Source organism: Prionailurus bengalensis, chromosome D2, assembly GCF_016509475.1.
Source record: "Prionailurus bengalensis isolate Pbe53 chromosome D2, Fcat_Pben_1.1_paternal_pri, whole genome shotgun sequence".
NCBI lineage: Eukaryota > Metazoa > Chordata > Mammalia > Carnivora > Felidae > Prionailurus > Prionailurus bengalensis.
The window spans coordinates 56,529,377-56,545,851 of record NC_057351.1 but is presented as its reverse complement, the minus strand read 5'-3'; the positions used below and the strand labels follow the sequence as shown (position 1 = coordinate 56,545,851).

Genomic DNA, 16,475 nt, shown 5'->3' with positions numbered 1-16,475 from the left:
GAAACACCCTAGGTGTCCTGTGATAGATTACTGGTTCATCAAGCTGTTGTCCATCCACACCAGGGAATAGTACTCAGCAATAAAAAGGATTAAACTATTGATACACGTAGCAACTTGGATAGCTCTCCAGGGCATTATGGTCGGGGCGGGGGAGGCCAATCTCATAAAGTCACATACTGTTGATTCCATTTATATAATATTCTCGGAATGACAAAATTACAGAGACAGGAAATAGAGTGGCGGTTGCCAGGGGTGGGTGTGACCATAAAGGGACAGCCTGAGGGAGGTCTTTGGGGTGATAGAGCAGTTCTGTATCTTGATTGTGGGGGTGGGCTGCACAAACCTACACATGTGATAAAATGACACAAAGCCGTACACACGCACGCACACACATGCACGCACGCACACATGCACATGATCAATGTCCACTTCCCGGTTTGGGTATTATGCTGTAGTTGCATAAGCTCTAACCATCGAGGGAAACTGGGTGATGGGTACACAGGGCCTTTCTGTACTATCTTTGCAAATTCCTGTAGATCTATAATCATTTCAACATAAAACGTTTTTAAGGAAATGCATTGGGGAGGGGATTGGTGCAGGGGGCTGTCTAAAAAGAGAGGAAGGGGGAGGGGCAATCATAGAAAAAATGTTGAGGAGTCACGAGTGTCCTTACTAAGACACCATGGCGAAGAAAGCATTTGAGTCAAATATACCTGGGCTCAATATCAGACACCCTCCCCTGCGTGTTAGCACCTTATGGGGTGATATAATACTAACATAAAAAGAGCAGGCAATATGGTCTGAAATTAACGTATATGTTAATATTATACACACATCATATGGGCATAGAAGAAAACTGAAAGAACATGCAAAAAGTGTGAGCAGTGACTCTGAGTGGATTAACGTGGCAAGTCTTACTCATCCAGGTGGCACTTTACTCCTATTACTGAATTTCATCCTCACGACCACCCTGTGACGCGGGCACTATTTATCCCCACTTTACAAATAGGAAAACTGAAGATCAGGGCAATTAAGAAACCTGCCCAAGGTCACATGACAGATCAGTGGCAGAGCTGAGACTCAAATCCAGATCTGCCCAACCGTGTGATTTTTATTTTCTTCCATATGTTTTGTGTGCATGTGTTCCAATTTTTATAGGAGCACATAATATTTTTGCAGTCTGAAAAAGGAGCATAAATGTTGAGGGGGCCCGGGGCCTGGTTATGTGAGCATGTTCTTGGCCTGTTTCACCCTGGATGGGTCGGCTGGCTGTTGAAGCATTTGTCACTTTTAAGGTAGCCATTTGCGATGCTGGCCAAGTACAAGATGACTTTTATTTTTTTTATTTTTTATTTTTTTTAATTTTTTTTCAACGTTTTTATTTATTTTTGGGACAGAGAGAGACAGAGCATGAACGGGGGAGGGGCAGAGAGAGAGGGAGACACAGAATCAGAAACAGGCTCCAGGCTCTGAGCCATCAGCCCAGAGCCCGAGGCGGGGCTCGAACTCACGGACCGCAAGATCATGACCTGGCTGAAGTCGGACGCTTAACCGACTGCGCCACCCAGCCGCCCCTCGAGATGACTTTTAAATATGTTGTCCGACGAAACAGCAGTAACCGACAGTCATTGAGCACTTAGTGTATACCAGGCACTGGACTTAAGTGCCTTGCATAAGATACCTCACTCAGTTTTTAACCACAACCCGATAAATCGTAACCCCATTCCACAGGTCAGAAAACTGAGAGGCTGAGAGTGGTGCCCCAAATCACATCTCCAGAAAGTAGAGAGGGCTGGATTTGGACCCCGACTCCTTGAACACCACTGTCTGAATTCTTGACTTCTGTGACTTAACTGCTTGGCCTCCCATAGCTGCTGTGTGTGGAGCCAGCCAAGGTCCTCCGCTCTGCCTCTTTCTTCCTGGACATCCACGTCCCCTCATTACCAGATGACCCATGTAAGGCCATCCAGTCACCAAGACAATGCCGTGGTATCACAGGTGGGATGTTTATCCAGGCATCTGGCTGGACGTCAACGCCCCAGCCCACTGTGTATAGATCAGGAAATTGAGGTTCCACAGAGCAAATCCTTGGTAAGGATGGGACTGGGGCTGAGGTTCTCCTTCCTCACATCCTGTGGGCTGCTTGTGCTGTTTTAAGATGTTTTTGTGGGCCTCGCTGGGTCTCCTCTCCAGTCAGTATCTGCCCTTGACAAGAGAACAGACCTGCTTTTTCAACCGGGCAGCCTCGGCTGAGTCATGTGCAGGGACCACGGGCACCCAGGAGCCTCCATGCCTCTCCACAATGTCTGCCTCCCACACTCGGGGTAACACGCCGCTGCGTCTGGTTCAGAGCCTCTCCTTGATATTTTGCAAGGCTGGGGGGTTTATTCTGGCTCTGAACTCTGGCCCAAACAGCTCGACGGGTCCCCTTGTAGGCTCCTCTCTTGCCAGGATCCACTCCCAGAGAGCCACTGAAGGAAGGCTGCTCTTGGGGACCTGTCCCTGTAGCTCACTCTTGAGCCTGGCAGTGAGACTGAGGCGACCGAGCAGGAAGCAGCGCCAGGAGCAGGTGGACTCTGTCCCCACAGCTCCAGGGCCCCCAGTCCAGGAGGGTCTCCTTCATGGATCCAGCGTAGCACAAGCCTTCCTGGCTGATGGAGGGGCAGCGATGGGGTGGGAAGAGAGGGAGCCAAGAGGAAAGGCCAGATGGAAGGAAGGATTGAGGAAAGCGAGGACCGGGACCACAGACAGGCAGTGGGCTGGGGAAACCGAGAGACACAGAGAGACCTGGAAAAGAGACAGATGAGACAAAGAAGAAATACCCGTGCCCTCCAGGCTCACAGTCCAGGGAAAAAGGCAGATGGACACCGGGATTCTGGTGCAAGGTAGATCTAGATGGGCTGTGCGAGGACCAGCATGGGAGAACTTCGTTCTGCTTCCCAAGGACATGGGCCTAGCACGAGGTCTAGCAGGATGGCGGGAATTGAGAAGGCACGGTGGGCGGCTGATGAGAGCACTCCAGGGGCTAGCCTGGCTTGAACACAGACCCAGAGGTGGGAGTGTTCAGTGTGCCCACGACGGGAATGGTCTGGTAGGAGCGGGGCCTAGAGAGGGAGGCCAAAGCCCAACTGGGGGGCGGGGGGAACCGAGAACCAGGCTGGAGGGGGACAGGCGGATCAAAGCTCCCCAGAGCAAGCCAAAGCCAGCCCGTGCCATGCGAAGAGAGAGCGGCCAGGAGCTCGGGAGCCCCAGCAGGGGTGGTGTCCTGCACCAGGAGCCCTGCAGGGAGGGCAATGCTTGAGTTGTTCTTAGAAGGATTTAATATTTTTTCCTGATTGTAAGAATAATGCATGTTGATTATCGGAAAATTAGAAATTATAGCATGATTAAAAAGAAAGGAAAAATAACCCCAAAGCTCAACATTTTGTTTTGAATACTAAGCAAAAGGTTAACGTTCCTCCCTTCACCCTCTCCCAGTACCATTTGATCCATTTAGTCAATACTTATTTACTGAGCCATCTACTATGTGCCAAACACTAACGAGACAAAGATCCTTGCCACGGGTGATCTTAATTCTAGTGGAAGTAGAAGAAACATATAAACATAATAACTAGGTAAACATATAAACTGTTAGAAGATGTTAAGTGCTGTGAAAAAAGCACATGCAGAACAGGGTAAGGGGATCAGGAATGTGGAGGGGGAGGGGTGGGGTCACCTGCTCCCGGCTCCCCGCTTTTTATGTGCTTTTACCACATGCGCTGTGCCTAGGAGCATATTTATAGATAAATACTCCTTGGGAGTTTGTGTTAACAAAAATGATTATACTCTTCCAGTATTCCCAAACTTGCTTCCCCCCCCCCCCACCCTTAACAACATAACCTGGACACCATTTTCAGGCTGCGCATCTCTCCTTTGTTTTCCAAACTCTGTGCCGCACGGTATGTCGCCGTGTGGCGGCATTCATAATTTGTGGAGCAAGTCTCCTATTGACGGGCAGTATGATGGTCTCCAGTCCTGAGCAGATTGTTTTGTGGCGCCTGGGGTGAGAAGGGGCATGTCCAGAACACGAACGCAAGAAAGGCCTGCCCTGTCCGTCCAGTCACTGAGGCCTAGATGTGGGGCCCCTGGCTGTCCCCGGGAGGGGGAGGTCTCTAAAGGGAAGAGGGCCCAAGGAAACCCCCCTTCCAGCACTCACGGCGCTCCCGCTCACCCCAACCGACCCTGCTCCCTCCCTCCCTTTGTGAATCATCCTCTGCCTCCCCCTGACTTTGCAGCAAGGTTCGGGGGAGAGTGCGTGGACAAGTGCGTGGGCATGCACGTGTGCCCCTCGGCACGCCTATGTCTTGCTCATCCCTGCACTGAGCCTTGGTCAGGGGACTAGCTTCTCAGACCCTCATGTACCCTCCCCACTCCCGAGGGTCTGGGCTGCATCGCATCACCACGCAGTAAAAACTCACAGACCTCCCTGGATGGCTGTTTCATTCTCTGGGGTTCCCAGAGCACATTCTGGTGTGCTGTCGGCTCCCATTCTACCCACCCCTGCTCAGTGGAGCCCCTGGCCTTGTTTCACCTCCCCTCTGCACCCTGCCCTGGCCTTGCCCTGCTCCTTCTGGCCAGCTGGCCAGCCAGGCTCATAAAGAAGAATTTATGCTCATGGCCTTTGTGGGGTGGCCCACTGCGCACTGTTTGCTCTGCACCTGCATCCTAGCCGCCCCCCTCCACCCCCCGCCCTGCGCACCCACGCTACATATCCCCTACCCTGGCTGTCCGATTCCTGGTTTGCAGAGGACTGAGGCCACTCACCCAAACCCAGAAAATGAAAACAAGCACCTACAGTCTACTTGTCCCAGCCAGCCCCCATCGGAGGCTCACCCGCTGGCCAGCCCACCCCAGGCATTGACAGTACCCCTGCCCCCCCCCCCCCCACCACACACACACCACCTTTCTTTAAGCGAATTGTTTGTGAGTGACTCAGAGCTGCCTCCGAGCCTGCTGGTGCTCATTTAGGGAAGGAAAATTCAGTGGCCCACATAAAAATTGCTTTATTAAAGTGCAAAAATATTCCACCAACTGTATTCCCACCATCTGTTTTGCTGGTAATTCTGAAAAGCGCAATTCTCTGAGCCTCCTTGGCCTCTGTCCTTTAGAAGCTGCCAGAGGTGACTCCCTTCTGCTCTTGACCTCCCAGCTGTGCTGGTTATGGGGCATCCTCTGCCCGCAGCCCCACTCCCTGACACACAGGCCTGGCACGCAGACTGCTTAAAAGCTGCCCTTGTGCAGTGCCTGGAATGACCTGGGATGTCTGGCAACTTGAGAGGGAACAGTCTGGGGACAGGAGTCTGGGTTCCAATCGTAGCTCAGGCACCTGTGAGTCACTTCACCTTGCCAATGTCTACACCTGGAGAGCGGTGATAGAACGCCCACCTTGCAGAGTCGTCTGGAGGGTTCAGATCAGCCTCACACATGAAAGTTCCAAAGTCTCTCCCCATCTCCCCCCGCCCCAACCTGCCAATACGTTTTCCACACTCTGCTTCCCCCACCTGGAACTTCTCCCTACTCTTCAAATACACATGACCTTACCATACCTCTGTACCATGCTGCACCATCTGTCTGGACTGCCCCTTCCTTCCCTTCTCTGCCTCACAAACTCCTACTCCTCCTGCAACACCCAAATGGAATGACTTTTAACACCCGCCTCTCTCACCAAGTGGCACCAATGCTATGGCTGCACGTTCCCAGTTCATTATAACATCATCACTATGTTCATTGCCTCCACGGGATGCAGCTCCCACAGGATGGGACCTGGGTCCATCTCCTTCCTGTTAAATCCCAGATCCCTGCAGGACACTTGGCCCGTGGTGGGGCTGGGCGTCGGGGCCAAGTGAGCAGTAGAGCAAGGGCAAAGCAGATATGGGCTTTTGGGGTCAGACATCCCTAGCTGGGGAACTGTGAGCAACTTACATCCCCTCCCCGGGTCTGAGCCCTTTTGTCTCTAAAGTGGAAATTAGAAGTCTAGTACGTTCCCCATGGTGCTGCCGAGAGGGTCCAGTGCCAACAGTGAGATCACCTGGTACAGTTTGGGGTACATATTCTCCAGTATTATTGCCAAGAAATGAAGGTGCTTTGGGAACTACAGGTGCCCCCATGTCTAAGAGATGGTAGAGATGGGGATGCTTAGGGGACAGTCGGCTGGGGCAGGGCTCACATTCCAAGGAAGAAGGACTGTCCTTCCCAGGAGTGCTAGAGCTCTGGGCCACACCCCCATCTTACAGATGAGGAAACTAAGGCCCCGGAGAAGGTGCCCAAGTCAGCAAAATCTTGCAGCAGCAGAGGAGGGAGTCCTACTGAGATGTGTTCTCCTTGGCTGGCTTCTCTCATAGCCCTTGCCCGTCCTGGGTTGGGAGGAAGGGAGGAAGCGGGACTCAGAACTACATGCTATGAATATTCGGTGACTCTTCTGAGTTATTTGTGGCGCTCCAGTCAGGCTGGAAAATGTATTCCTGTAGCGTTCTGTTGGCTTAGGTGAGAAACATTTGCTATTCTTTGTCTCCTTTTTTTAATGGAAAAATATTTACTTTTTATATATGCCACTTAATTTGGGCACTGTACAACCTAAAAATGCCAAATCTCTTTAACTTCAAGAGACTATTACAAAACAGAAAAAAAAAAAAAAAGCCCACAGATGATACCCCCAGTCCCGTGGTCCACCCTTCTTCTCCAAAAGGAATTATTATAGAAGGAGGGAGTGGGGGATTAGAGGTTTATGAGAAACAGTTTCTGGCTTAAGAAAGCAAACCCCAGAATCAGTGAGGCTGGAAGGGGAGAGTCTGTAGGGGAACAGAAGCAGCCCCGAGTGTGGGACTCTGTGCTCTGGGAGTCTCTCCCTGGTCCCGCTGCCCCACCTGGCCCACAGAGATGGGCTGCTCACCCTTGACGCGTGTGCGGTAGCAACAAGGCCGAGGGGAAGCAAATGCGGGGAGGGTCCGGAAGCTGTGGCTCGCAGTAGGGAGCTTCCTCTGGAAGCTCCATAGAAGGGTGCCGGGACTCCCAGGAAGAAGGCACAGCTGGGGCCCTCCACCCCATGACCCCTGCCGTCCCAAGCTCCCCACCAGGGTGAACCCCTGCACACAGGAGTCTACACACACACTCCCCTCAAAGTCTGCTTGTGGCTGCCAACCCTTTTCTAACATACAGGAATCCCTTTTATACATGAAAATGTGCCACAGACTACCCTCCGCCCCCACAGTAGCTATCCTTGTAAAATCCTTTGGCGGACAGTAAGGGCCCAAAGCTGCTGTAAATTCAGCAGCACTTTTCGGTTTCCCTGTTTCTTCTAGGAGTGTCTGCATACATTAAGGGAAAGCAGCACGTATAAGTGGGTGACATTGTTTATTCAGCCCACGAATGGTGCTTGAGGGTATGACGGGATTTGTGGACCCCTGAGCACCAGGCCTGCATCTGGTCATCCCTGGCGGGTGACGAGGGGGCTGCACCCGCCCTCCTACCTTCACTGAGCACGGCCCTCTTTCCCAGGTGACTGGGGAAACAACCTCTCCTTGCGGGTGAGGCCCAACCCCCGCCCCCCCCCCCCCCCGGCCTCCCGCCCACCCCCATTCATCACCATTAGCCTGACCTTGCCGCAGTGACAGGCCTGATGCCTCAAGCGGGGGGCTGGGGCTGCCTCTGACACCACCCGAACACCTGACCTATCTCTCCAACCTGCTTTCTACCACCGATGTAACACGTTGCTTTAAGGGTGTGTGTGGATGGATTCTCCGTGAATATTCTCTGAGCTTCACCATTAGCTTCTGTAAACAGCTCTGTAGGACGGTCCTTCTCCTGTGCCTTCCACCGTCCTGTTCTTTATCACCTCAGCTTTTATTTAGAGCTCAGCTCAAGTGCCTTCCCTCCAAGAGCCTGTCCCTGATCACCCTGGCTAGAAAAGTTCCCCAGCCAAGCCCCGGTTCCTCTTTACCGTGTTGCCCTATCTTTGTTTTCTTCACAGAGCTTGTCAATATCTGACATCATTGATCTGTTCATCTTTTTGCCTGTCTGTCCCCACCAGAGCGGACGCTCCCTGAAAACAGGCACATTCCCAATGGTAAAAGAAAGCATGGCCCCTAGCAGGCTATAATTATAAATGATATAAATTTAAATACAGTGACATGGCCAAAATTACACAGCAAGGCAAGCGGTACCGCTAAGATTTGAACCCAAAGTCAGCCTGCTTACCACCAGGCTTTCCCTTCTCCCTTAAAACAGCTTCATGCTGATTGGCCTGTCCGCCAGAATGTAAGTTCTAGTGCCGTGCTGTCCAATATGGTAGCCACGAGCCACACGTAGCTATGGAAATGCAAATTCATTAAAATTAAATAGAATTTAAAATTCAGTTCTCCTTCTGTCCCGTAGGGAAGGATGAAGCCAGCAGTGTGGAGGTGACGTGGCCAGATGGCAAGATGGCAAGCCGGAGCGTGGCCAGTGAGGAGATGAACTCTGTGCTGGAGATCTCCTACCCCCGGGATGAGGACAGACTTCAGAGCCCAGTCCCACTGGAGGTGAGTAAGGGTGTCCGGGCCTCATAGCCAGAAGAGCGGACCCCCTCCACAGCCCCATGGTCTGAAAGTGGACTCCCAGGAATTTGCTGATTTTGCCTCCAGAAGGATGGAAATCTTCTCAGCAAAGAGCAGGCTTCATAATGAGCCCTCCATGTGTAGTTTAGGGAGGGATTTGTAGTTTAAGAGGGATAGGTTCTGTTAGGTACCCCAGCTCAGGCACCTGGATCCCACCTGAGGGGAATAAGCAGGAGTTTGAACTGAATACATTCTCGTCCTTCCCCCAGTCTTCTCTTCTCAGTGCAAGGGGTGGGGGTCCCAGCAGGGAAGGGCAACCCCAGGCCCAGAGCTAAGAGCACCCCTCATTCTGGACTCAGGGTGACAGCTGCTCTGTGGCTGTGATTAGGGGGGAACCGGAGGTGGGATCTTCTCAACTCACCAGTGTCTCTGCTTCTGCCCACCTTGCAGTGCGGCCAAGGATTCTCCCAGCAGGAAAATGGCCATTGCATGGGTGAGTTGCCTGCAGGCACTAGAGGATGGGGCAGAGGCCAGAATCTCCCTGGGGAATGTCAGTCTGAGCCCTGGCAAAGCTTAGGCTGCAGACAAGAGGGGGAAAGGTGGGGAGGGAAATGTGTTGTTTGTCCCTGGGGCTCCAGATGCCAAGACAACCGCCATGTGACTCACCAAGGTGGGAGTGACGCCAGCAGCCAATAGGCCGAATCGTGGCAGTTCTGGGGATGGAGTGCTTCCTGCCACGAATTCGGAGAGAATGGGCTTGGGGAGGAGACGCATAACTGCCTGTACAGTGCTCACGGGGTGACCCGGCCGTGCGAGGGGCCGTGCGGCCACCTCACGGTGGCAAAGGTGCGCGTGCATCTTCCGTGGTGGCTTTGGCATGGCCAGCTGGCGGAGCGGCAAGCACGGGAGCTGGCAGACAAGGATGGGCATGGCCAGGGGCATTGGAGCAACCCGGGCGTGGAGTGTAGTCACAGAACAGAAGGGAGACGGTAGCCTCGTGCAGTACTGGGAGGCAGGTGGCTAGCACACTGCTAGGACCGCAGCTCTGTGAGCGTTCGCTGACTTTCTGAAAGTCCTCCGAGGGCCTGGGGTGGCAGAGGGGCAGCCAAGGGGCTCAGCGTCTGAAAGACCCTCAACCCAGTATCTTCTGTGTCAGGAACCGGCAGTGAGGGGTCAGGTCAAGGACTCCTCCTGCCTTTAGACTCTCAGGCAGCATTCTTCCTAAGTCTATTCCATAGATGCTTGTCAGCCCCAGGCTGAGTGGGTTTGCTACTGAGACTCAAGAGTAAACAAGACAGGGGCGCCTGGGTGGTTCAGTCAGTTAAGCGTCCGACTCGTGGTTCGTGGGTTTGAGCCCTGCTTCGGGCTCTGTGCTGACAGCCGAGTCTGGAGCCTGCTTCCGATTCTGTGTCTCCCTCTCTCTCTGCCCCTCCCCTGCTCGTGCTTTGTCTCTCTCTCTCTCTCTCTCTCTCTCTCTCAAAAATAAACATTTAAAAAAATGAATTAAAAAAAAAAAAGAGTAAATGAGACAGACACAGCCCCTGCCCTCATGGGGCTTAGAGCCAGTGGGAGAGGCACATGAATAAACAGTGATGACCGGAAATGTGAGCAGGGCTGGGTGGGGGAGGGGTGGGATGTGGGAGCACAAAGGTGGGGCCTCAACCAGCCAGGGAGGGTCCCAGAAGGTGCCCCAGGGAGACAAGGCCTGAGCTGAGACCTGGGGGGCGATGGGGAGCTCGCCAGGCAGAGAGAGGGGAGAAGGTGGTCTGGTGGAGGGCCCTCCACCCGCAAAGGACCACAGGTGAGAAAGTGAAGGAGTGCGGCTCTAAGGGTGGCTTGGGAGGAAATTAGTGCCCTCCACTCTCCACGTCCCAACCCTGGCCACTCTAAAGAGAGGATGCATGTACACAGAACTTCCAGTGTCTAGCCTGTGCACTGGAAGGACCCTGTGGGATCACCCTTCCAGCCACTTTTTTTCATCATCTAGCGGACAGTTACGTGCCCATGCGAGGTGCTGGGGATGTGGGCCAAGCACCTGCCCTGGAACAGCATCTGTTCTGGGGAGGGGGACCACAAACACGTAACCTGGCAGCCGGATGAGATGGACCAAAAGCGCTTTAAGCAAGGTGTCCCTGGAGACTGTTCTAGACAGAGTGGTCAGGGAGAAGCCCTTTGAATTGAGACCTGAAGGACGAGAAGGTCCAGCCACACGGAGAGCTGAGGGAAGAGCAGGAGCGAGGACCACGAGGCAGGAAAAAGGCTCTGTGCGTGAAAGGAATGGGAAGGAGGCTGGCGTGCCCGGAGGTGGTGGGGGAGCCAGGCGCTAAGTCAAGGAGGGTCTCAGGGTGTCTGGATTTTGTTCCTGGGGCCCTTTGCAATTAAGCAGGAGAGTATGATTCACATTTTCAAAAGATCGCCCTGCCTGCTGAATTGCAGATTAGATTGGAGGGAAGAGTGGAAGCCAGAGTGCCAGTCTGAAGGTGGCTGCAGAAATCCAGGCAAGAGGTGGTGCAGGCTGGGAACGGGCTGTGGCTGGAGAAGGAGGTGGGCAGACAGAGGGGTTCTATGGGGGCAGAGCGGCAGGATCTCTTAACTCGCCTACAGAGGTAAGGGAAAAGGAGGAACTAGGGATTGCTCCTATCTGTGCTTGAGCGGCTGAGTGGGTGACATTGATTGACTTAGGCAAGATGGGGTCAGGGGGTGGAAGAAGTTTGAGGGCTGGAGCATCTAGATTTCCATTCTGGACCTACTGAGCATGAGATGCATGTTGGGTTCATAAGTCTGGAGCCCCAGGGACAGGTTGTGGCTGCAGATAGGAATCTAGACTCATCCATCTATGAAGGGAGCACCTACAGGAAGTGTGGTAGATAGAAGACCCCGGGCCAAGTGTGACACCCCCAACACGTAGAGGTCAAATATAGAACTGAAAGGGCAGGTCTACGCTGGCTGACTCCATCCTGTTCTGTGTCCTTCACCTTGACCACACCTCCTCCCCTTGAGCAACCTCCCGCTCACCTGCCTAACAGGACTCGGACCCTTCCCCAGCCAATCGGCTGAGGCCACAGCCATTACCTCACCAACTGCCCCTAGATCCCTATAAAACCTTTGTGCTTTTGAAACTCGCTCGCTCTCCCCGGTATCTCCCCGCTGCGTCAGTGCAGGTAGGGGATTGAGCTCGAGCTAGCTCGAATAAAGGCTCTTTTGCTTTTACGTCGGACTCGGCTCCCTAGTGGTCTTTGGGGATCACGAATTCTGGGTATAACAGAACGAGCCAGCCAGAGGGACTGAAGTGAGGGAATTGAGGCATAGAGAGAAGAAGGGATATGCCCAAGGTCACAGAGTGGGTGGGGCAGCAGAGCCTGAGCGAGGAGCCTCTGCCCCACACCTCCCTGGTGAGTGACTCCCCTCACCTTTCAGACACCAACGAATGCATCCAGTTCCCATTCGTGTGCCCTCGAGACAAGCCTGTGTGCGTCAACACGTATGGAAGTTACAGGTGCCGGACCAACAAGAGGTGCAGTCGGGGCTACGAGCCCAACGAGGACGGCACGGCCTGTGTGGGTGAGTGAGGCCCAGCCATGGTCCAGTAGGACCCAAGGAAGTTGTCTTCCACCGGGGAGCTTTGGGGAGGCCCCAGATCAAGGTCCCCAGCCCCTGACTTCTCCTGGCCGGATGGAGTCTCCTTAGACCCCCGTTGGGTCTCCGGGGAAGACCGTGACAGAGGTTTGGAGAAGCCCCCACCACTACTGCCACCATCTGAAGGGTCCCTGGGGTGCTGTGCCCTGGCCAGAGGCCACTGTTCTTCTCACGTCTCCCCTTCTCACATATTCCTACCTTAAGGTCAGCCCGTCTTTTCCTACCAGGGATATAAACTAGCTCCTGCTACTCATCTTTGTCTGAATTTCTGAACCGGTATTTGTCTTCTTCCTCCCAAATGCTTCCCCCCACCCCCATCCCACCCCCATCCCCTTTCTCTTTTTCCCACTCTCTCTGTCTCTCTCTCTCTCTCTCTCTCTCCCATCCTTTTTACAGCTCAAGTGGCCTTTTTAGGTGGGTATCCTTCTGCTGCCTTTAGAATCTCTGAGCCTCTCTCTCGGGCCTCATATCTTTCTCTAGGCCTTGGACTTTGCCTTCAGTTATATGCACTTTAAATCCCATCAATAAAGGAAAAAAAAACTAAACTAAACTAACAACCTTTGTGGAAAACTAAATCTCTCCCGCTGCCTGTCTCTCTCTCCACGCCCAGTAGACTCTGCTGCGTGCTCCCTTTGAATGGACCGCAGGGGTGGCCATCTTTGAAAAGGGAAGTTTGGGAGATACTGATGTTTGTGTAATCTTGTTTGTGAAGCCTTTCTTTGCATGTTTTCTGAGAAAACAGAAAAGGAAAGTCTCCCCTCTTACCCCATCTACCCTCCCTCACTTCTTCAGAAGAATCAAGATAGTCCTGTCTTTTCTGTATCCTCCAGTGTCATGAGCACCCTGTTTTGCCCTTAACAAAGATGGCTCCCAGGCAGTTGCTTGCTCAGTTGATTCACTCATGTATCATGTGCCTGCTGGTTTGGCCTGTGCTGTTTCTGCTCTGTGTGCCCTGACTTCCTGTGGTAGAGAAAGCCTTCTGGGAGTTGGTGGTTTATTATGGGAGGGGAAAAGGTGGCCCTTTGGGACTCTTGACAAAAATGTTAAAGTTTGAACTTGCCAAGTCTTCCAGCCTCTTTCTGGAGAAATTATGCCAATAAACTCTCTGCTGCGTATTAGTGCCTAGCTGATAAAAACAAAAATGTGTCTGGGGCAAGTAGATGCTGGTTGGAATCCTGAAGTAGCAGCAGCTTTTCTGTCATGTAGCCCTTGGAAAGCAAATCACGAGACAGGGAAAGTGTCCTGGGCATGAGAAATGGTTTGGGTATGTGCACCAATGTTCACGTTTGGGGGGCTGGGGTTTGGGCCAGGCAAGGGATGTAGGATGAGCAAGGAGCAGACCTGGAGGGAAAATTCTGGGCCTTTTACCTGGGGGACAGTTGCTTCTCTACACTGGGCCTCAGTTTGCATAATCTAAATAACAAGAGATATGGTCTGGTGTATTCCCAAAGCCCTTTCCTTTCTAAGACCCTTCAGTGTGTGGCTGGACAGAGATATGGGTAGTCTCAAGTTACCCTGATTTCTAGAAAAGAATCTTGCAACTTGGTCTCCTCTGCAGTCTGCTTAGAAACCTGGAAGCCTCTGTAGCCAGAGCACCCTTTGGGAATGATGTAACACCATAGAATACTTTCACAACCAGCCTCGGTAGTGAAGGCTTGTTATAAATCACAGATCTGTTCTTCGTGGGGGAAAAAAGTTGCCCCAAGATATAATAAAATCACACTTAAGCATGCAGCAAGCATTTTAAAAACATATTTAACAAAAAAACTACCATTTTCTGATATAATAATAATACTCCCAATAAATCACAAAATATGAATTCCTCATAGCTAGTACTGTTTTTACACTCAGAAGACGAGCTTAAATGAAAAGTTTTAAAATAAAAACAACCACATTGTCACAAGAAAGCGTGTAACAACTTAAAAATCGCTCCACTTCTGGGAAGCCCGCTCCTGTGTGTTCAGGTAGAAATTCAAGGTCTGGATGGGCCCAGACATGAGGCTCGGAGAGATGAAGTGATCCACCCAAGGTCACAGAGCCAGCTGGTCCCCGGCCAAGGCTGGAGCCCTTTCCTACTACACCATCTTGTCAGGGGGTGACAGACAGCACTGTCACTGTTCGGACTATTCCCTAGTCATTCTGGAAGCTGCTGCCTTTTTAGAAATGAACGAGTAGATCTAAGATAGTGAGAGAAGTAAACCCCAAAACCCATAGAGGCAATGGTTCCAAATGCAGTGGTGAATGGCAAGATGACGGTGTCCACTGACAGACCGCACACAACAGCACGAGAAGTAAGGGACAGGACAGCTAGGGAGACAGCCTGCCAAGGACATCGGAAAATTCAGGATGACGGCAAACTTCAGAGGATACCTCGTCAAGTAATAACCATGAATCCTCCTACACGGAGTTTCTTACAACAGGGTGTGTTTGTGTCGATTTACCCTACTTGGTGGGTGGGGCCAGAGGAGTTACAAAGAGGAGTCCCAAATCCCCCCAGCTAGCAAGAGCACCACTACACTATCCCAGCTGCTGGGTAAGAAGGCTTACTCCTGATGTGACTCATTCAGTCAACAAGTATTAGTTGAGCACCTATTGTGTGCCAGGTACTAAGCTAAGCTCTGGGCATACAATGGTAAGTAGAGATGACCTGGTTTATTGTTCCCACATGGCCTCCCTGCAGCCAGTTGGAGGAACCCGGTGCATGGGATAAGAGTGGGATTCACAGGGGCTTTCTGAAAAATCTAGCTAAATGCTTGGGTTGCCACACCAGAAAGCAAGCTCTCTCATTCCAGTATTCATTGGGCAAGCATTCACTGAGAACCACTGAGAATACTCCTCTGCCCAGGAATGTACCCTTAACATAACAATAAGCACACTTAGTGAGCTCGGCATGTCTGGGCCAGATCTAAGCTCTTTAGAAGAATCAGCTTGTGTAATCCCCACCACAATCCCGAGCGGAAAGTGCTATCAGGATCCCGGTTTTACAGAGAAGCTGTGTGGCTTGCCCAGGTCACACGGCTGGGACACACAGAGGAAGGACTCCGTCAGAGTAGTCTGGCCCCCAACCTGAGCTCTTCACAAGGACCCTTCCTTCCCATTTGGGGTGACTAACCCATTACACAAAAGCCACAGTCTCTCTGCGTTGCCCAGAGGCCGGGGATGGGTTGGGAAGGAGGAAATGGAGTCTGACGGAGCCCGGGATCTGTGACACGCGCCACACGGTCACCCTGCAGCTGCAAGATAGAGGTGGCAGTGCCCATGCTGAATCTTCTCACCAGCCAGCTTGGCTGTCCTTAGCAAAGGGAAACCGTGGATCACCTGCACAGCCTCTTCTCCGTCGCCAGCCCTGCTCTGGGGAGGTGCCATTCTGAGGGCCAAGAGTTTGATTATGCGTCACTCTGGCTGCTATGGCCCCCTCCCAGGGTGTGGGCCTCACACCCTGACCGGCACCTCTGGACTGTGACCCGAGCAGGAACTGCACGCCAGCCTCCAAACAGGGCTGTTGATCTCTCTGGGGCCGCACAGACACAGGAGGACGAACGCTTCACTTTCTCAGGGAGCCAGCTGAGTTTGTCCAGCAGATTCCAGAGTGATACCCCACCCAGACCATCAGTCCAGGAGGCAAGCCGAGCCCCTCCCCTCCTCTCCCTCCCCAGGGTCAGCCACAGCTCTCTCCTTCAGCGTGGGCCAGAACCCCAGCCACATCCTGTCAGGTCTGCCGTTGTGTCTCCTTAGCAACAGACACGTCCCAGAAGGGGAAGGAGGCGAGAGAGCGCGGGCTGCTTAGCCCCGCAGATAATGCCAACCTCTCCTTCCGCAACCATCCCCTTAAGGAACTGTGCTTGAACAGCAAAGTGGTCGAAAAGAAGACCACTGGAGAAAAACGAGAAGCGGGAAGAGAAAACGCCCTCCCCAGAGAGCAGAGCTAACATTTACGGAACGCCTATCGTATGCCAAGAACTTTACGTGTGTGTCCCCATGAATCCCCCCGCCCGTGCTGTGGGCTAAATGTTACTCATCTAGTTTATCACCAAAGAAGCAGAGGCTCAGGGAGAATAAGTTCCACAAGGTCACGTGGCCGGTTAAGCGGCAAAAGCTCTGATTCAAAGTGGCAATTGGCTCCGCAGCCTGTGTTTTTAAGCCTCTTGGGGAACGATCTCCGGGAAACTGACACCTGGGCAAATTATGTAGCCAGCTGTCACTCGGCATAGACTGGACACGTGCTGTGTGCTGGGCAGGGTTCTTGTGGCCGGGCCCGTACACCTGTGT

General features: G+C 52.6%; 1 protein-coding gene across 4 annotated transcripts in view; it reads left to right on the top strand.

Moving 5' to 3' along the window:
* Window positions 1–16,475, top strand: part of CRTAC1 (cartilage acidic protein 1) — a 158,693-nt gene that overhangs the window by 125,690 nt on the left and 16,528 nt on the right. For 3 of the 4 annotated variants that reach the window (XM_043597191.1, XM_043597188.1, XM_043597190.1), the window contains exons 12-14: window positions 8,410–8,555; window positions 9,021–9,063; window positions 11,988–12,131. In XM_043597191.1, the coding sequence (XP_043453126.1) occupies window positions 8,410–8,555; window positions 9,021–9,063; window positions 11,988–12,131 (333 nt within the window). Of the gene's footprint in view, window positions 1–8,409; window positions 8,556–9,020; window positions 9,064–11,987; window positions 12,132–12,602; window positions 13,322–16,475 lie in introns of those variants that run through there. The other variant, XM_043597189.1, reaches the window with a different exon arrangement.